This window comes from Meleagris gallopavo, chromosome 15, assembly GCF_000146605.3.
Source record: "Meleagris gallopavo isolate NT-WF06-2002-E0010 breed Aviagen turkey brand Nicholas breeding stock chromosome 15, Turkey_5.1, whole genome shotgun sequence".
Taxonomy (NCBI): Eukaryota; Metazoa; Chordata; class Aves; order Galliformes; family Phasianidae; genus Meleagris; species Meleagris gallopavo.
The window spans coordinates 1660322-1679615 of record NC_015025.2 but is presented as its reverse complement, the minus strand read 5'-3'; the positions used below and the strand labels follow the sequence as shown (position 1 = coordinate 1679615).

The 19294-nt window shown below is 56.0% G+C and overlaps 4 protein-coding genes across 5 annotated transcripts; 1 reads left to right on the top strand and 3 right to left on the bottom strand.

Annotated features, from left to right (window-relative positions):
- Positions 1–1482: 1482 nt before the first annotated feature.
- On the top strand, positions 1483–7473 carry PAIP2 (poly(A) binding protein interacting protein 2). Of its 2 annotated transcripts, none has more exons than XM_003210247.4 (4): positions 1483–1563; positions 2540–2699; positions 4979–5158; positions 6371–7473. In XM_003210247.4, the coding sequence occupies exons 2-4, from the start codon at positions 2562–2564 to the stop codon at positions 6434–6436; spliced, it is 384 nt and encodes a 127-aa protein (XP_003210295.1). In that variant the 5' UTR covers positions 1483–1563; positions 2540–2561; the 3' UTR covers positions 6437–7473. The 2 variants fall into 2 exon arrangements, with proteins under 2 accessions (XP_003210295.1, XP_010717160.1); XM_010718858.3 differs by having other exon boundaries at positions 1503–1609.
- SLC23A1 (solute carrier family 23 member 1) lies at positions 7299–13651 on the bottom strand. Its single transcript, XM_010718857.1, has 15 exons — positions 13565–13651; positions 13136–13192; positions 12932–13039; positions 12699–12856; positions 12540–12628; positions 12392–12459; positions 12143–12324; positions 11908–12028; positions 11671–11827; positions 11421–11568; positions 11106–11211; positions 10898–11027; positions 10645–10788; positions 10246–10341; positions 7299–10170 (listed from the first exon to the last, which is right to left on the bottom strand). Exons 1-15 carry the CDS (start codon positions 13598–13600, stop codon positions 9923–9925), a joined length of 1848 nt encoding a protein of 615 aa, XP_010717159.1. The 5' UTR covers positions 13601–13651; the 3' UTR covers positions 7299–9922.
- Positions 13652–13702: 51 nt separating this feature from the next.
- Positions 13703–15048, bottom strand: MZB1 (marginal zone B and B1 cell specific protein). Its single transcript, XM_010718856.3, has 4 exons — positions 14799–15048; positions 14448–14554; positions 14270–14374; positions 13703–14202 (listed from the first exon to the last, which is right to left on the bottom strand). The coding sequence occupies exons 1-4, from the start codon at positions 15018–15020 to the stop codon at positions 14016–14018; spliced, it is 621 nt and encodes a 206-aa protein (XP_010717158.1). The 5' UTR covers positions 15021–15048; the 3' UTR covers positions 13703–14015.
- Positions 15049–15360: 312 nt separating this feature from the next.
- On the bottom strand, positions 15361–19291 carry PROB1 (proline rich basic protein 1; the record flags this gene model as incomplete). Its single annotated transcript, XM_010718855.3, has 1 exon — positions 15361–19291. A coding segment is annotated over one exon (3624 nt), but the record flags the coding sequence as incomplete, so codon positions are not given.
- Between the last annotated feature and the right edge of the window lie 3 nt (positions 19292–19294).

The window sequence follows — 19294 nt, the reverse complement described above, 5'->3', positions numbered from 1 at the left end:
TTTTCCCTTTCTGTTTTCGTGTTTGTTTTCCCCTCCTCTTTTTCGTTTTCCCTTTGTGTTATCGAGGCTCGGGGCCCTGCCGTGTGGACTCACGCCTTCCTATCGGCAGTAGGTGTCAGATCGCATTCCTTTGTTGTTGGCCTTTAAGCTCCCCAGTGCAGCTCGGCAGGGCTGTGGGCACACCTCCGTTGGCAGCCACAGGTCTGAGCTGCCCCTCCTGCACAGAGCGGTGCGCTCTGCTGGAAGTTCCATTCTTTGGAGGCAATTTCTCAGTTCTCTTCGTTATTTTTTTTCCCCTTAAATATTTGCACTCTTCCCAGCCCCATCCCAGGACAGTTTGGGGCCAAATCTCACACCACCATAGCAGAACGCTCCACTTTTCTATTTCATAGCACTGCTGATGCTATTTGTCCCGTTGCAGTGCACAGAGCTTTGAGATCCTTTGCTCTCCACCCATTTCCAGATGATAGGTGTATCTGTTCCTATTCACACTGCAGTGGTTCCTGCACTGTTTCCTACAGCAGCCTCTTTAGGTGCTGCTTTTTCTCAGGGCTAACGAGTGCTCGGGGCTGCCTGCACCTAATTGCCCTGAAACAGCTGAGGCTGATCTCATCCTCACAGCCGAGCACAGGCTGGTCGCTGACTGGAGTGGGGAAACAGCAATGTCTTGTGAACTGCAGAAAATCAAAGGACCAGCACTGCTGTGACTAAGGCACTGGCCCGGGGCTTAGTGGCTATTAGTGCAGGATAAGTGCTTACATGTGTGCCTGTTGGAAATAAATGCACATATATATATGTTAATTAGCAGACTTAGGGCATCATCGCGAACTTCAAACGTTTGGTTGGAGCTCTGGATCTTTCTTGAGGATCAACCACATCGTCCTTGAGAATAATGGAAGGAGTTCAGTCCAAATGCGAAACACTGCTCTTCTTCCCTCTCCAAAACCAAAGAGCTCATTCTGCTCCAGTGTTTAGGAACTAGGAAAGCTCCTTGTGCTTCAACACATTAACCTTTCAAGGTTTTACAGTCGTTGTTTTGCTGTTTGTTTCAACCTTTATGAACTTTTCTGGGTGCAGTGTTCTCTGCACAGAAGCTCCCTGGAGTTTGGCCTGAGTGCCATACATTGCTGAGGCATTATTTCACCTGCAGCACGTGGTGGTGGTGTGCAGGAAGCCCGGTGCGTGCTTCATAGAAAGCATGAGAAGATACATGCTAATTATATATATATATATATATATTTTTTTTTTTTAAGTAGGCTTTTTAGACTCTGCAGTCTTTTATTTCTTCCAGTCCATATGGTGTGTGAGCTGGTGAACAGCTGAAGCTGCTTAAAGCCATTTCAGGCTTGAGTTGGGGTGTTACATGCGTGCCTTTCCCAGGTTTGTGTTGAGCACTGCCTGTAATCCCTTGCAGGTCTGTTTGGAAAGGACATCGAGAGAAACTTGTGTTCTGTTGCTGAAATACCCATTTGTGTCTCATTTGTTGCCCTGCCAGGGAGCTGAACTGACTTCTGCATGAAGATTATTTGAATTAGGACCCACGAGTGGAGCAAAGTCAGCAAGGTCCTTTTCTTTCTGCTTTCCTCAGCTGGGCACTGGGATGTGGCAGGTCTGTAGATCTTAGGGATAGCAGCAGCTCATGTTTTCCCTTTGTATTTCAGCATGAGAAGCCCCACTACTGTAGCAGCATTAGAGGCTTCTCTCTTGTGTATATAGTAGATAGTGGGAGAAGCAGCTATCTATTGTAACTGAGTCATTTTGATATGTAGACAGCTAAGATGTTGATTTGAGAATAAGATACAAACGAATTTTTCTCACGGCTGCACTGGTTGCAAATTGGTAGTGCTGTTTGGTCCCAAACTGGAAATGGGTACTGGTCACTGCGGCCGGTGTTACAGCTTGGCTGTGCCCACGTGAGGCAGAGCTGGGCTGCTGGTTAGCACAGCTCCTGAAAATACACCAAGCCATGAACATTGAAGTCTGACTGTTAAACGTCATTGCTGTAGGCTGCTGTCAAAGTACTCAGTGCTGCCAGTCTGAGTTCCAAGCAGTGCTTAGCTCTTCCAGCGTTTGTATCTCCGCTTAAGCGTGGTGTGGGAAGAACAATAGGATTGCCTCATTACAGCACAAATGTTTTTGGTGCAGAGCACAGGATACCAGCAGGCAGGTCTCTGAACTTGGATGCTTTGTGAGCCTGATGGTAAAGCTGCAGTATTGTTGTTGTGAAAAAGACAAAATCAGGTTGGGTTTTGTCCCGCGGTGCCTGTGGGCAGGCACACCAGCTTGCTGCCTCCATTTTATCACTTTGCCTCAGCCTTGGTGCTGCTGCTCAGGTTTAAGTTGGGGAAGTCTCCGGAATGGCCAGCAGTGGATGCGGTGTGCTGAGCCCTGGCACTTAGCAGAGCACCTTGTTCTGTGTGTTATCTCGGTGCCATCACACAGTGCAGCCACCTGCACCTTCATGTGGAGGTGCAGCCCTCCACGGGCAGGGCGACAGGCGAATGTGCACGTCTTTAATTACTGCATTTCTTAATTGCAGACTTCAGATCAAAGAGGCAGCCATGAAAGATCCCAGTCGCAGCAGTACTAGCCCGAGCATCATCAGTGAAGATGTGATCATAAATGGTCATTCTCACGAAGATGACAATCCCTTCGCGGAGTACATGTGGATGGAAAACGAAGAGGAATTTAACAGGCAGGCAAGTCCTTTCCCTTTCCCAGTGTCCCGTGCTTTGCCTTGCTGTGTTGTAGCTGTAGGGAGTGGTGCTGTGCCTACTGACTGGGGTGCAGGGCTGGGAATCCTTTTGTGGTGGGATTTCAGATTGGTTTGCTAGAATGCTCCTAGGCAACTTCATTCACTTTTTTATTCTTACACTTACTGTCTGTAATGGTGAAAATGGAGGCGATGCAGGCTGTTCTGAAGCATCCACTAATTCCCCACTTCTGCAGGTGGGAGGAAGAAGCGTAGCTGACAGCCTTTACGTGGCACTTCAGCAGGGACTGGTCTCACTGGGCTGCCGAGCTGCTCTGGTTTCACAAGTACAAACATGCCAGCTGCAGTTTGGAGCTGGATGCATTCAGGTGCATACCTGCCTCACCAGCAGGGCTGTTGTTCACACAGGACTTGACGGACATGGTTGTTAGGTGACTTAATACTTAAGTCCTGGAAGGATTGCTTAACACTTAATTAACGTGGAAGTAACTTAGAGCTGGTCTTCACAACCTGCTTGGAAGGAAGCCTGGACTTTTGCTTCCACCTTACAGCTGGGCACAATTTTCTCTCTGTTAGAGGCAGGGAGGAGCCCCCCTCTTTCTGCTGCCCTTCTCTTAATGATTACTTGGTCTTTGTACTCAGGTTGCTGTTTTCTCTGTACTCCTTTACAGTCTGAATGTGCTGCAGGCTCAAGTGGAGCTTAGGAAACAGTATGTCTGCAGCCCTTTCCTTGGAGCACCCAGCTAATCTGAAATGCAGCATGCTGACAAAAAACCTTCTCTTTTGCAAGTGTCAGGATGGTCTCAGTGCTGCTTCCTGCTGGGTGGGTTTTTCCTCCTCAGGGACTGTCTGTAACTAGCATAGCACCTGGGGAATGAGCTGGGAGGTGGGTGGCAAATCAACTGCTTTTCAGGTGCACTGTTTTCAGAGAGCAGGGCAGGTGGGGAGGAGGTGAGGACACAGCAAGCTGTGTGATGTGCTCCTCTTTGGAGGCACGTCCTACTGTGAGAAGCTGAACAAGTTAGTCAGGGGCTGGAGGATACAAATGAGCAGCATTAACTGAGAGACATCTGGGGATTAAGCATTTATGACTTCTAGAGTGGAAGCACGTGTAGGTATGCATCCTGTAACAAAAACCTGGAGCTGGACAAGCCCTGCTGTAACACTAGCTTGTGGCTGTGTGCCCACAGCTTCCTTTTGCCCACACACACAGGATGGAGAACCTTCACAGGAAGGATTGCCTGGAGGTTGCTGCCCCTTGCTGGGCTGCTTTACCAGCAGGGAAACTGATAAGTCAGTGTCTCGTGGGGTTTGAATTCTCTGCACAGTCACTTAGAGCATGGGTGTGAGTCCCTGTTTCCCAGAAGCTGTGCATCTTGAGCACTAAGTGAGCTGGTGCGTGTGTTCCCAATCACTGGGAGCCTCAATGTGTGGGAATTCTGAGCTCTGACACTAACTTCAGGAATGTAACTGAATTTCCACTTGAGGATTGAGTGCATGTGTGATTTCAGAGTGAAGGAAAATAAGAGAACTGAAGCTTCCACTGAATGAATGTGTTCTGAATCATATTTTTTTTTTTTTACCCCCTTACTTTTGGCAAGTCAGCTTCTATTTCCCAGCTTTCCTCTCTTGAGCTCTGATGCGGGACATGGAAAGTTTGTCAGGATCAACACCCTCCAAAGCTTGTTTACTGAACAGCCAAGCAAAACTTGCCTTTAATCTTTGCCGTGCGTATCAGTTCTGCATCAGTTGATCCACCCTGCTTTTAGTACAGCAGGGCAGCAATCCCAACAACTGCTAACATCATATAAAGAACTCACAAGAACTGCACCCTGCAAACATAAAGGTGTGGGAGAGATGCTGCTTGCTACTTGCTCCCTGCTCCAGGTGACAGGCAGTTGCTTTTTCCCCAGGGAGCCTCACAGAATGTGCAGAGCTGTGTGTGTCATCCCTGGTTCCCTTCCAGTGGGTTCTGTCACTTGGAACCAACATTCTGCCTCTCCTTGAGCTCATAGCAAGCTCCCCACAGAAAGTGCTACCTGAGCAGCTAGGGCTGCTGTTCTCTTCCAGCCATAAGCTCCTGGGACAAAGCACTTCTTGACATTAAAAAAACAAAGCTGCTTGCCTTTGTGCAGCACCAGTGGTGTTCTGCCAGAAGTCCTGTTGCTTGGCTAGAAAGGAGGTCAGCTAGGTGCACAGACACTGAAGGGAAGATGTAAGCTTTCAGCAGCTTTACTGATAAGGCATTTTCTTCCCATTGAATAGATTGAAGAGGAGTTGTGGGAAGAAGAATTTATTGAGCGCTGTTTCCAAGAGATGCTGGAGGAAGAGGAGGAGCACGAATGGTTTATTCCAGCCCGTGATCTCCCACAAACAATGGATCAAATCCAGGACCAGTTCAATGACCTTGTTATCAGTGACAGCTCATCACTGGAGGATCTGGTGGTAAACTCACTTTCTTGTTGTATTTCTAAAACTTGGCATCTCTTTATCCATGGCTGATTTTGGTTGCTGATAGTAGCAATAGAAAATCCTTTATGTTAGACCAGGGACTCTTAAACCACGTATGATGGAAGGGGACATGTGCAGCAGCTGAGTAAGGTATGCTCCCCCAGGTGATAAAACCTGTTCAGCGATTTTCTTCATAACCACGTGGTGCCTTTTTTAGGCCATGGCATATATTCAAGTGGGTTTGGGCATGCATACTTCATTATGAGAGAGAGGCAGCGAGTGGAGAGCTCTGAGTGAGCTGTCATGGCAGGACTGCATCAAGTTTAATTCTGCATTTGTCAGCTCTTACATATTAGGTAGGTACAAACCATTCCAGGGTCTGATTTGGATCACTGGCACCATAGCAGCTCTCTTTGTGGAAATTCTAAGGAAGAAGGAAGCAGCTAAATAAACTGGTTATTTCCCTCTTTCTTGCTCTACAGCTTCTTAGTATGGAGCTTAACTGAAAGGGCAGTGTGTACAAGTTTTCCTTAACGAAATGGGGAGTTCCTTGTGTGTGGCACAGGAAGCACGCAGTCATATCACACAACTGCTGTGAAATTCAGATACAAGCCTATAAACTTTCCCAAGGCTAAGCAGCTGCAGGTGGCAGCTTGGGACTCAAGAGCACAAAAGCCTACTCCTCTCTTTGTTTATTTTTTTGATAGTGAGTGGCTTATTTTGGAGGTGCTGGCTGCCCACCTGTAAGTGCAGAACACTGACTGTAGATTAGCTGCTGCCCTGGGGGATGGACACAGGCACTGAACAACCTAGTATGCATTGAATTCTCAGGGGTGGCTTAAGTTCCTGGAGCAAGTCTCTTCTTGCTTAAGAACAAAATGCCTTGTGGTGCATTTAACTTAACTTCAGAAGAAGCTGTTTCAGCATTAATGGAAGTTGCTGGTTCTGGTGCATGCCTTGTTTGTTTTGTTACTCACTGAGCCCTCATCTGACTGAAGTGTGCAGGTGGGGCTAATGAAGGATGGATAGGTGCGAGCAGAGTGTGCTTCTCTAGTGAGTGCAGGGGCTTTCTGTGGGTGCAGAGGGCATGCAGTGTGCCTGGTGCTCTGCATGTTCTTAATGCTGTCCTCCTGGAAGTGTATTTCAGTTTAGAAGTAGAGGATGAAAATAACGATTCAACTGGAGTTCTGTTTTTTCCTTCCTCAGGTCAAGAGTAATCTGAATCCAAACGCAAAGGAGTTTGTTCCTGGGGTGAAGTACTTAAATATTTGAGTAGACTGGGCCCTCTTTTGGTGGATGTAGCACAATTTCCACACTGTGAAGCCAGTATTAGAAGATTTAATTGTAAAAGCTCTCTCTTCTTGTCACTGTGTTACACTTATGCATTGCCAAAGTTTTGTTAGTCTTGCATGCTCAATAAAAAGTGCTGAGACTGTTACTAAGTAAATCTGTCAAAAGTTTAATGGAAACATAATTGGGCCCTGGCTCTCTGCAAAGGAGACAGTGAGGTAGGAAGCACCAGTCAAGTTGAGACAAAGTACCACATTTATAAACCTTCTGCAGACTCTGTCTTTTTAAGTAGGACTTGGAATTTGCTTTGGATGGTCTGTTTTTAACTAAAGATGTGTTAACTGGTGCTAGTTTGCACCTGATAATGCCTTAACTTTAAAATGAAAGCAAGGTTATCTGATTGTTATGCAGATTAGCTAACTTTCCTTTGAATTATCAGTATTGTTACTAATGTTACATTTTCCCCTTAAAATATATATATATTCATGCTTCTTTTGGGCAGCCTGAGCTGTAACAGAAATCGTACAGACCTGCACAGAGTCATAGATCTCAGCTACTGAACTAACATCCCAGCGGTGGGACGGAAGGGATTCCCTGCACTCGCAGTATGTTATCATGTTAGCAATGTTTCACTTCCTAATTATGTTACAGGACATGTGAGTTTCATCACAGTTTCTTCCAAGAGCCCACATACAGACATGGCGATGTCTGGGTAACTTTTAGCGTACAACTTTATTATAGCTGGATTTAACCAAGCAAACCCTAGCATTAGTGATTTGAGTGGTGCTTTTCCCTTGCTTTGTTTAATCATCACTACACGATAGTCTACAGCACAATGACTTCCTTTTTTTTTTTTTTTCTTTTAATAAAGCTAGAACAGTTTTGGCTTCTTAAACTTCATACTTGGGTAGGTTAAGCTGCCATACGTGTTCAGTGTGAATAGTGTTTAAGTTGAAAATATTGTAAAAAAATTATATTTTTTCAAAAATATTTAAAAAAATAAATAATAGTAGAAACGATTTGGTGACTGTCTCGTGAATGTGCATCTCAGGGAAATGTATTCCTCCTCCTGTGGAGTTTCCTCTGGAGATACCCTGAGCCTGGATGCCTCCCTGTGCAGCCTGCAGTGGCAGAGTTTGAACTGGGGTGTCTCCAGAGGTCCCTTCCAATCTCTGGGGTTCTGTGTTCATGTCAGATATGGTGTCTGTAAGGCTGCTTGTGACAGGATAGTCTGAACCGGTCTCAGCTGGGGCTCTGACTGCTTTTTTCCTCCCCTCCTATGAAGCCCGACTGCTTTGTGTGTTTGCCTGAGCATATTTTCCTGCGTTCTCATCACTGCTAATCCCTGTTCAGCCCCGCTGTTCTGGCAGCACAGGAAGTTCCAGTTAGCAGCTGACGGCGCTATATAAAACCCACTGCTTGACACGGGCTTTGGGAGGCCCTGCCTGGGCAGCTGGAGCTGGGTGCTCTCAGTGCTGTTCTGTCATAAAGCCCCACAGCTGCAGGAAGGGGTGGGCAGGCTGTGGGGTGGATGTGCCAGCAGCTCCTGGCAGCCTGCAGGTGGGGCCTTGATCCACTCTTGCATCAGAACCTTGCCCAACCTTGCTGTTTATATATATATATATGTATTATTATTATTATTATTTTCCTCTTAAATTCTGGGTAAACCAAATGGGAACACCTCAGAAATCACAGCAGGAAGAGAGGCACTGCCTTTGCACCAGTACTACAGCAGAACCAATTTGCTTTGCCAGTCTTCTCCAGCTGGCAGATCTGCTCTCCCAGAGCATTCACATGTGCTGAGAGCTGCTCTGCAAAGCATCCATCTCATCTCCTGGCCTCCCTGGCCAGAGCTGCCTTTTCCTTTCCCAGATCTGCTGACCTTCCCAGATGTACCAAAACTCTTCTGGTGTTTCTGCTGTTTTTGGAAACTGTTTAAGTTCAAGTCCCCAAAGATGGGGTTGGGAAATAGCAGAGCACCACATACAGCTGACTGGAGCTGAAGCTGGGGTTCCAGCAGAGTCCCTGCAGGGCTGGCAGCTGGTTTGCTTGCAGCCCTTGTCCCTGAGCTCTGTCTGGGGGCTCTGAGCCCAGGTGCACTCAGCTCTGGGCGATTGGCAGCTGAATGCTTCAGTTGGAGCCAGCTTGCAAAACACCCAGGCTTGCTGTGATTTGCTTTTGTGCTTTGTTCTTATCCCAGGTGACTCCATAATATAGAAAGGTTTATGGGAGGGGTGAATGCAGTGGTGGTGTCTGCTGGGGGCATGTAGATGTCAGTAGGAAGGTGCTGAAGGGCTCTGCTTCCAGCCAGGAGTTCAACCCCAGATGAGGAGGTTGGAGTGATCCCTGGCTATGTGTCAATTTGTGCTAAAATCAGTGCAGTGAAACAAAGTAGTCAGCCTCTGGCTTTTAGGAGCTGCTGGCTTTGAATTGTTTTGTGTCTGTGCTGCGTTTGTCTGGGACGGTTATCTTTCTGTGCAGCTCTCCCAAGGGTGCTGTGTTTGGGTTTGTGACTGAAGCAGTGCTGATAATGCTGGGGTCTGGCTGTTGCTGGCGCAGCCCAATTGGTGGGAGGGTTCTTCCATTGCTGAGCCTGCTGGGCACCAGTGTGCCCATGGGAGGAGACAAGTGATTGCATTTGCATTGCTTGGATCTTCATGTTGTTGGTTATCTCCCTCCTGTTCCTTCCTTCACTTACTATTAACTTATTTTTTCACTGGGAGGGTGGTGAGGTGCTGGCACAGGCTGCCCCGGGAGGCTGTGGATGTCCCATCCCTGGGGATGTTCAAGGCCAGGTTGGATGAGGCTATGGATAACCTCATGTAACATCTGACCTAAAGGCTGGCAGGCCTTCCTGATGCAGGGGTTTGGAACTTGGTGATCCTTGAGGTCCCTTCCCACCCAAGTCATATGATTTTATGATAAACCGTCCTTATCTTCTCCCGTGAGATCTCTTTCGCTCTTTGTGCTCTTCTGCGTGGGATGGGGAGGGAGGGAGAGGCCACCTGTGCCTGGCTGTGTCAGGGCCGTGCCAGCCCAGCGCTGCCTTCAGCTTTGGGTTTCAGCATTAAGCCCAGTGTCAGAAATGACGGGGGCCGTGGGTTTGGATGTTTTTTAATGCATAACCTTAAAACGGACTGCTCTGAATGCTGGGCCCGGTACAGCACCAGCTGCGTCTGCTGTGCAGCCCCGCAGGAGCCAAGGGCACGGCGCAGCCTGGTGCTCGCGGTGCCTCGGCGGAAGCTGCTGAGCTGCAGCAGGGCTTTGAGCGCGTCTGAAGGCAGCGTGGGCTGAGGCCGGCGCCTGGGAGCCCCACTGGCGCGGCAGCCCCACGCTAAACCAAGCCATTGCCATTCCCACAGGCAGCGCCTTCCCCCAGCGCTGTGTTGGAGCGGAGGGCTCGCAGCCCGGGCGGTGCTCTCTGATGGGAGCCCAGCGCTTGGCTCAGCCCCTCCGCAGCCACCCCCATCACACCTTGGTGCAGACAGCCGTCCCGTCGGCGCCGTCCTGTGTGCCATCGGCTGCTGCGCGGCTCTTCTTTGCCCGCCAGGCGAAGCCGGTGAAGAGCGGGCAGATGGGCACGTGCCGCAGCCAGCGGCTCCTCCTCACCGCGCTCATCCCAAAGGGGAAATCGTAGCTCCTCAGGTCGGCGGAGGCCGTGCTGTCTGCGTGCGCGCCCGCCTTCCACTGCACCAGTCCCCGCTCCTCCCGCGTCCCTGCGGGCAGGCACAGCTGCTGTGCACTGGGATGCGATGCCCACCCCAGCCCCGCGCCTGGCCCGCTGCACCTACCTGGGATGGTGTTGTCCAGGATGAAGGCCAGGGTACCTCCCACAAACATCTCGGTGGTCAGCAGCACCGTCAGGATCTGGTCCAGCTCGGGGACGCCTGCGGGAGGGACAGGCTGAGCGGGGCAGGGATGGGAAGCACTGCGTGTGCTGCATCCCACGTTGGGTACATGGTGTTCAGAGGTGCTGCTGCCCACTCCCTGTGCTGCTTTGAGGTTCGTTGAGCTGCATCTTGGAGCTGCCTTCCCAACTTAAGTCACATTTGCCCTACAAGTGCACTTACCATTGCAGGTTAGCAAGCAGAGCCACGTTAAGGTGCACAGACTGAGAGATCTGCCCTGCTCGCCCTAAGCACTATCGCACCGGGGTGCTGCTGGCAAATAGTGTGAGGGGCTCCTGGTACCTGTGTTAATGGCTTTGGGGTGGGCATCCAGGTAGTTGGGCAGCGTCAGCCCAAAAAACATGGAGAAGCCCAGCACAAAAAGGTTGCGGGAAGAGTTCATGTCAACAAATTGCAGGTTGGAGAGGCCGACAGCTGTGATCATGCCTGCAAGCAGAGGTGTGGCCAAGTGCTGTGGGAGCTGCAGTGCTGTAGGACAGGTCAGTCCTCAGTGCAGCTCCAGTGCCACCCACTGCTCCCTGTGCGGTGCAGTTACCAAACAGCGTGCAGAACATCCCGCCGAGGATGGGGTCGGGCAGTGAGGCGAACAGCGCGGTGAACTTTCCGATGGTGCCCAGGATGAGCATGATCCCAGCGCCATACTGAATCACCCTCCTGCTCCCCACCTGCTCGGGGGGACGCAGGCGGTGCGTGGAGGTGGCTGTGACCCCCTGGGGATGGGGAGCGCGCAGGTCGGGTGGTACCTTGGTGATGCCCAGCACCCCGATGTTGGGGCTGGAGGAGGTGGAGCCGTTACCCGTTCCCATCAACCCCGCGATGATGCAGGAGATGCCTTCTGTGAAAATGCCCCTGGGGGATGAACAGAGGGTGCCGTTCTCTGCGGTGGCTTTGGAGATGTGCCCAAGGTGTGGGGGTGTGCCAGTGGGGAGGAGGTGGCCCTGCACCACCGGGAAGTGGAAGCATGAAGCAGCCATGGGCGCAGAATGGGAGCCAGGTGCAGGCAGTGGGGTACTGCCGGGGTGCAGAGTGATGTCCCCGTCCCCGCAGCACTGCCATACCTGTTGATGGCATGCACTGGGGGTGCAGGCGCTCCTGACAGCCGCGCACAGGAGTAGTAATCCCCGATGGACTCGATGATGCCGGCCAGTGTGGCACTAAACATGCCCAGCACGGCTGCTGAGGTCACTGTAGGCAGCCCCCACTGACCTGAGGGGAGCACCACCGCCGTGGGGATGTGCCACCACCTTGGGGTGTGTGCCCTGGTGATGCCGTGCCCACTCCCTGCCCGTGTCGCCATGGGTCACTCACAGGGGTAGGGGAAACGGAACCAGGGGGCCACCGAGAGGATATTCCCACGCGCGTCCGTCCGGGCCTTGTAGCCATACTCCTCAGGGTGGCTGGGGAACACGTCAGCACGTGTCAGCAGGTAGCAGAGCAGCCACATCACCATGATGGCCAGGATGATCTGCGGGCAGCAAAGGGGACATGTGGGCAGGGGGACACCCCCGGCAGTGCTCCTCAGCGCCTCCCCAGCCCCATCCCTACGGGGAACATCTTGAAGATCTGCACGCGCAGCAGGACGAAGCCGTGTCCCCAGCGGTACCCGGGCAGGCGCACGGTGACGTTCCGCAGGTACTGCGCAAAGAGCACGATGAGAACGATGGACCTGCGGGGAGAAGAGGCTCTGAGGACACCAGGGGTCACCAGGTGCCACCGGTGCCACCTGCAGCGTTGGCACAAGGGCCTGAAAACCATCCGCGTGCTCATCGTGGTGCCGTACAGCGCAGCGATGCCCCAGTGTGAGCCGGCCCGCTCGCCAGCAGCCTGGAAGACGGAGAGGCCGATGAGGGACACGGTGGGGGTGACGGTGAGCGGCCCGATGTAGCTGAGCAGCGCGCCGGGCAGCCCCAGCAGCCCGATGAACACTTCCACCAGGCTGGACACCACGATGGCCCCCTGGATCTGCGGGGTGACACGTGAGCGGATGCGGGGCGGCAGTGGGGCCACATGGGGCAGGGCCGGGCCGTACCTCCCGCATGCGGGGCTGCCAGATGTGGGAGGTGTTGAGCGGCAGCACCCAGTTGCCATAGATCTGCTCTGGGGACGGAGAATGGAGGAGGTGAGCGCCGGGCTGGCGGGCAGCGTGGTGTGCTGCCATCGGTGCGTTCTGGTCCTACCTTCGGGTGGGCACTGCCACTTCTCCAGTGCCAGGATGGCCTTGGCGGGCACCAGGAAGGCCAGCGCGCTCGCCTGGAACAGCGGCAGCCTGCGGGGTGGGAGGGGTGGCTGCAGCCCTTGGGAGGCACGCGGGCCGGGGGTGAGGGGAGCGGCCCTACCTGATGCCCACGGTGGTCTGGATGAGGGTGGTGATGCCGACGCAGGTGAAGATGGTGCCGATGAGGTAGCTGACGGTCAGCTGGTCCTTGCCCACGCACAGGCTCTCGGCCAGCAGGAAGGGCACGGCGATGGTGCCACTGAAGCAGGTCAGGTAGTGCTGGGGGGACAGCGGTGGGGAGGGGCTCAGAGGGGAGCCGTGGGAGGCTCTGGGGATGTGGGGGCCGGGCCGTACCTGGAAGCCCAACAGGATGCAGAGGTACCAGGGGGGCACGTCCTCGATCCGGTACAGCATGTCAAACTGCCGCCGAGCCGGGGGAGGGCCGCGGTCCTCCACGGGGGCCTGGGGAGGGCACGGCTGAAGGGGAAGCGCTGAGCCCGCCGCCAGCCCCGGGGGCTTAGGGACAGGGACAGGGACAGGGATGGGGACAGTGCTCACCCTGCCTGCCCCGGCGGGACGCTGAGGGCCAGAGGGGGGGAGGGCTGGGCTGGTGTCCTGGCGGCAGGGAGAGGCAATGGGTGGATCGGTGTTGTGCCGGGTGTGCCATGGGAACAGGGCTGAGGCCTCCTGGGGACGTGGGGACACCGCCCGGCCACCCCTGCAGGGCTTCGGGCCCCTGGGTGCTGCCCCAGGGGGCCCAGTGTATGGTGGTGGGGTCCCCGCTGTCCCCGTGGCAACTGTAGCACCCCACAGGTGCTGTGTTTCAACCACTGCATCTCACCACGTCCCTGGTGTGTCCCCTGGACCTCACCCCCTTGAGTTCCCCCCACCCTTTGCCACCCCGAGGTGCTGTGCCCCTCCCCACCTCCCCCCTCCCTAACACCCAATGGGGACGGGTGGAGGGGTCGGGGTCAGAGCCGCGGTCACCTGGGGCTGGGGCAGTTCTCCCGAGCGGGTCCCCATCCTGGGCAGTGCGGGGATGTCACCGCGCGGTGGCTTATATTGTGCCGGGGAGGACTTTACTCTGCGGGTTGTGAAACCAGGGAGTGTGGTGGTGGTGAGGGATGAGCGATTAACTGCTTTAATTAGGGCTGGCACCGCCGCCCGCGCCACTTTGGTCAAACATTAAGGTGGAGGGTTACAGAGTAACAGCAGAATTGGGGCACGGGTGCCACCGGGGATGTCCCCACGAGTGCAAACAGATGCGGAGCTGGGATGGTGACAGCAGCAGCCCGGCGTCCCCAGCATGGTGCCGGCAGTGCCACCTCCCTCGGCGTCCCCTCTGCGTGTGTCCGGTGCTGCAGTACGCGGTTGGCTCCAAAGGTCATCAGGCATTAAGCATTAACCATCCATAGTGACGGCACGTGAAGGCTGCTGGCTACAGCTCGTTCTGCAGAGCCTTGGGGGGGGCCGAGCCCCCTGCCTTGGACCCCCCTAGGTGGGCGCACGGCCCCTTCTCGCCGTGGCACAGCAGCTCCCGCAGATCGGTGGGACCCCGTCGGTGCGCTCTGTACAGCTGCTCCTCGCTGTGCTCACCCACAAGGCTGTGGCACATCTTGGCCAGCCTGCGGGCAGTGGGAAGCGTCAGGACATGCATGTTCCCATGTCCTCCCCCATCCCTGCAGTGCTCACCTGCCCGGCCACGGCCCCCCCATCATTGCCACGCTCATCGCCTCCTGTCCTGGCAGCCCCGGCCCCATCAACCGCCGCTCTCCTCTCAGCTCCTGCACGCCGTAACTGCAGGGGGACGTGAGGTTGGGGTCTGCTCCCACGGACCCACTGCACTCTGCGGAAGGGTCACACCACTCACAGCTCCCAGTCCTGCGAGCAGCTCTGCTCCAGCACCTCCACGTAGTCCGACTCGCTCAGCGCCTTCCTGCCCTGCTTTGCCTCCGCACGGCTCAGCCACCCCTCCAGCTGGGGCAGGAATTGAGGAGAAAGTGACCGTGATGTGGCCGTGTGCCATGACCCCCCTCCCCATGTGCGGTGACCCCTCTCCATGCACCACAACCCCTCTCCATGTGCCATGACACCTCTGCATGTGTCACAGCCCCTTTCCATGCACCATGACCCCGCTCCCAACCCAGTACCCCCCTTATCCATCCCAGCAGCCAGAAGCACTTGGCACAGTGCAGGGCTGCTGGTGGATGTTCCCCCGCACCTGGAAGGCAATGGCTTGGCATGCATCGCAGCGCAGGGCTTCAGGCATGTGAGGCGAGAACCGCTCCTCAGCACTCATCTGGGGCGCAGGGATGCTGTGGGATGAGGATGGGGCCTCAGGGTCCCCACATGTGTTCTCGGCCCCCGTTCTTGCTGCCAGGCTGAAGGCCACGCACAGCACCAGCACTGCCTGCATGCTGCTGCCCTGGCACTGCTGAGCCATGCTGGAAGCAACGGGGGCGGGCGCAGGAGGTATCACCCCCAGGCACCCATGCGCAGCCGATGCACCTGCATCCGGCTGACACTCTCCGCAGCCGTCTGGCCCTCAGTTATGCTTTTTGGTTTAATTCAGAATTCTGGTTTGATTCAATCCTGCCATGCCTACACCCGTCCTCCCCCAGACCCTCCCTGGGAGTAACTCACCTCCTCCTCCTCCTTGTGACCCCCCATTCCCACCGGTGCACCGGCACCGTCTGCAGTGCCTGAGGCTCTGCTCAGAATGTGCCCTGAAAGGAACATTTGTGCCCCTTGTGTCCCCTTTACAGACAACGCGGACACGGATGGGTTTGTAGGGTTAATGTTGGCCCGGCACTTTTATTGCTATTTTCACGAGTCTGTGCTGTGGCTGCGCTGCCTCTGTTCATCGCCCTTGGGATGGGAGCAGCAGGATGGGGGGAGCGGGGCCATGCACATGGTCCCTTTGCTGCTGCAGCCACACTCCTACAACTTCAGGAACCCTCTGGGGCACTTTTCCCCATTCCTTCTAGGAGCCAGTCAGGCCCAGGCAGTGCCCAACACCAGCTCAGCCACAACCATGGGGTCCCTACAGCCAGGGCTCAGGGCGATGTGGGCTGGCACTGCATTTGGGGATCACAGCGGGGGCAGTGGTCCCTTCTCGGTGCTAGCAGGGCTGGCACGGGCTGGGGGCTGGCTGGGGCTGGGGCTGGCACGCATCCCTGTGGGGATGTAATAGGGGCTCTCCAGGTATCCACAATCAGGACCCCCAGCTGCAGGTGGCCCCTCACCCTTAGGATCGGGGCTGAAGGTTCCGGAGAAGCCCCGGGGGTTTTCAGAGGTCGGTGGCTGGCCCTGCGGGTCAGGCTGTGCTGGGGAGGAGACAGTGGGCAGCGGGGGTGCTGACAGCCCTGGGAAGCTGCCATAGGGCATGTAGGGTGTGCCATAGAGCATGGGGTTGAAGGGAGCGTGGTAGAATCCAGCGTGCGAGGCCATAGGCACCGGTGGGATGAGCACCTCCATGTACTGCCCTGTCTCTGGGTCGTAAAGTGTTTTCAGTTGGGGCTGCCGTGGCGCTTCCATGTAGTAGCATTTTCCGCTGCCAGGATCAACGAGCATCTTGCGGTGTGCAGATGGGTGGGGAGCAAAGGGCCGTGTGGGGCTCGGTGTGCTCTTGCTGCTTGGCGAGGATCCCTCGGTCCTCTGGGGAGCGTCTTCCATGTGAGGTTGGGACTGGGCTGGGGGCACAGCAGTAGCCAGAGCATCAGAGGGCTGGGGGGGCTCAGGGAGCGGTTTGCTCCATGGGGCTTCCCCACCGGGATGGGGGGACACACCAGTCCCCAGAGGAGCACTGGCTGGGCTGGGGAATAAGGGAGACCCAAAGGAAGATCTGGCCACGTTAGATATTGATGGGTACACAAGGGAAGTAGGGTCTGGGTTGTTGACCATGGGGGTCCCAAAAGATGAGCTGGCTGGCATGGGGACAGAGGGGATCATAAAGGGTGTGTTGGATGAGTTGGGGACCAAAGGGGCACCAAAGGTTGAGTTGAGTGGCCTGGAGAATGGAACAGTCCCAAAGGACGTTGTGGCTGGATTGGTGACCAAGGGGGTCCCAGAGGATGAGCTGGCCCGCTTGGGGATAGAGGGAGATGCAAAAGGTGTGCTGGATGGGTTGGGGACCAAGGGAGCCCCGAAGGATGAGCCGGCTGGGTTGGGGACTGAAGGGGTTGCAAAAGGTGTGCTGGATGGATTGGGAACCAAAGAGGTCCCAAAGGTTGAGTTGGGCAGCCTGGGGACTGAAGCGGTCCCAAAGGATGGAGTAGCTGGACTGGGGACCAAAGAGGTCCCAAAGGGTGCACCCAGTGGGTATGGGAACAATGGTGTCCCAAAAGAGGAATTGGCTGCGCTAGGAACCAAAGGGGTCCCAAGGGATGTGCTGGTCAGGCTGGAGACCACAGGGGTCTCAAAAGATGATAGGTTGGGGACCATGGAGGCCCCAAGGGATGCACTGGCTGGACTGGGGACAGAAGGGGTCCCAAAAGGCATACTAGTTGGACGGGGGACCAGTGGGGTCCCAATGGGTGCAGTGGCTGGACTGGGGACTGAAGGGGTCCCGAAGTGCATGGTGGCCATGTTTGGGACCGAGGGGGTCCCAAAAGACACGCTGTTTGGGTGGGGGACCAAAGGGGTCCCAAAGGAGGTGGTGCCTGGGCTGGGGACCAGGGGCACCTTTGGCACTGGGGAAGGTTTGGGGGCTTTCACAGGAATTGTCAAGTAGTTGGAGTTGTCTGCCTGGACAACAGTAAGGTGTGGATCACTGGCTCCTGGCCACTTCGTTACGTGCTCCACGGTCTCCCTCTGTTCCAGTGGCCTGCTGGAGAGTGGCACAGGGGGAACAGAGGGACCTTCACCAGCCTCCCTCGCTTGAAATGGTGCAGTGGGGCCAGTGCTGTCTGTGGGGCCGTGCTTCCCCGCTGAGGCCAGCTGGCTGCCCGGCTGCTCACAGGTGGGTGGCTTCAGTGTGCTTCTCACCGCTGATTTCACATCCTGGACACTCCCTGGGTTGTCCCCGCTGCTGCGATGTTGGTCTGCTCCAGCACTGTCCCCTATGATGACACCGTGACCACGCTCCTCATCCTCCTCTGTGGGGCTCAGTGGTGGCGGTGGGAGGAGAAGGGTCTTCTCCGTCCTCAGCACAGCACTGCTCCGAGACAGGGAGGCCTCCACAGCCACAGGCGGGGACCGAGGCCCAACCAGGACGTGGAGGTGGCTCTCCACGTGCGTTTCCTCCACAGTCCCCCCCAGTGACGGCACATGGATCTCACTGCGCTGGCGACAGGTGGCCGGGCCGGGCTGGGGGCTCTTGCTGGTGGCTGCCTCTCTCCGCACAGACTGCACCTTGCTGATTTGCACGGGTGAGCCCTGCGCTGGGTGGCTCCTGGTGGACGCCGCCGTGCCCTCGGTGCGTGCCGGTGCAGGCTCTCGGACGCCATCCGTCCCCACGTCCCCACCCGCAGGTGGCACGATGCTCGGTGTCGGCTCGCTGCGTCGGACTGAGGTGCAGTGGATGACGAGTGGGGACGGTGGCTTGGGCTCCCCACTGCTTTCCCTGCTGGGGCTGGGAGCCGCGGGTCCGCGAGCAGCGCCGAAGCTGAGGCTGTAGCTGCTCTTGAGCAGCTTACGCACGTCCCGTGGCTGCGGCACCAGCCCCTTGCCTTTGCTGTTCGGCTCAGTGGAGGTACCCACAGAGATCCCAGATCCCGGGGGCTCTCGGGGCGCTGGCGGTGGCTTCTCCTCCCCACGGCTGTGTGGCCCCAACCTCACGTCCCGCGCCTGGGAAGTGAAGATGCTCTGGGGTGGCACGTCGGGAGGCACCAAGCTTTTGGGCTCAAAGGGGACGAGCTGAGGCCTGCTGGGGCGGATGGCTCGTTGCCTCAAGCTGGGCCACGGTTTCTGCGGCTTCTCAAATTTGGGGGTGACGGCCGGCACCTTCCCATCCCCGCTGCGGCCTTCGAACAGGGCTCGCGCTCGCCAGTAGGGAGTCCTCTCTGCGGAGGGCTCGGCAGCAGGCAGGCGCTGGCACTGCACCACCTCCTGGTACCGCATCCTCTCGTTGAGCTCATTGAAGGTCTTCTTCAGCCTGCAGACGTTCTCCCGCGTCGCCTCGCTCAACACCACACCCTTGGCCGGCCGGTGGGCGCCGACAGGCCCCAGCCCCATGTCCACCAGCCTCACGTCCTCGGCCGAGGCGCTGAGGTCGGACTTGGACAGCGAGCTGGACTTGCCCTCCATGCCGTCCCCAAGTAGGTCAGTGCCGGCCGAGGATGGCCCTGAGGAGGTGGAGCTGCCCCGCAGCGCCTTCTGCTGCTCCATCTTGATGAGCTGCTCGTACTGCATCTTCTTGGCCAGCACGTTCTTTACCAGACTGGAAGCCATCCGGGTCTTGCTGGCATCACCATCCAAGGAGGCCGTCTTCACGAACTGCTTGTAGTTGAACTTGAAGTCCTCGCCGCCAGCCCTGCCCTTCCCTGGGGGCTCCTTCCTGGCGGGGGGCAGCGGCTGCGGGGCCGAGCTGTCCCCCCACGGGAAGAACCCCGCCTCCTTCCTCTCCTTCCTCTTCAGCTGGATCTGCCGTTTGGGAACAGTCCTCCTCTTGCCATACCCCTTCTTGGCGTCGCCGCTCTCCAGCTCCACATCCACGCACTCGAACAGGTCCTTGGCCGGCACTCCGGGCAGCTCCGTACCGCGGGGCTCCCCGCACGC

Bases quoted from the DNA above. Each gene is read 5' to 3' on its own strand.
- PAIP2 (XM_003210247.4), top strand. From the start codon at position 2,562: ATGAAAGATCCCAGTCGCAGCAGTACTAGCCCGAGCATCATCAGTGAA. The intron at 2,700-4,978 runs GCAAGTCCTTTC...CCCATTGAATAG, and splicing joins AAGAGGAATTTAACAGGCAG to ATTGAAGAGGAGTTGTGGGA. The intron at 5,159-6,370 runs GTAAACTCACTT...TTCCTTCCTCAG, and splicing joins CATCACTGGAGGATCTGGTG to GTCAAGAGTAATCTGAATCC.
- SLC23A1 (XM_010718857.1), bottom strand. From the start codon at position 13,600: ATGGGGACCCGCTCGGGAGAACTGCCCCAGCCCCAG. The intron at 11,569-11,670 runs GTGAGTGACCCA...TGCTCCCCTCAG, and splicing joins GTTCCGTTTCCCCTACCCCT to GTCAGTGGGGGCTGCCTACA. The intron at 10,789-10,897 runs GTAACTGCACCG...CTCTGCTTGCAG, and splicing joins GATGTTCTGCACGCTGTTTG to GCATGATCACAGCTGTCGGC.
- MZB1 (XM_010718856.3), bottom strand. From the start codon at position 15,020: ATGGCTCAGCAGTGCCAGGGCAGCAGCATGCAGGCAGTGCTGGTGCTG. The intron at 14,555-14,798 runs GTGCGGGGGAAC...TTCCTGCCCCAG, and splicing joins GCCAAGCCATTGCCTTCCAG to CTGGAGGGGTGGCTGAGCCG. The intron at 14,375-14,447 runs GTGAGTGGTGTG...GTCCCCCTGCAG, and splicing joins TGCTCGCAGGACTGGGAGCT to TTACGGCGTGCAGGAGCTGA.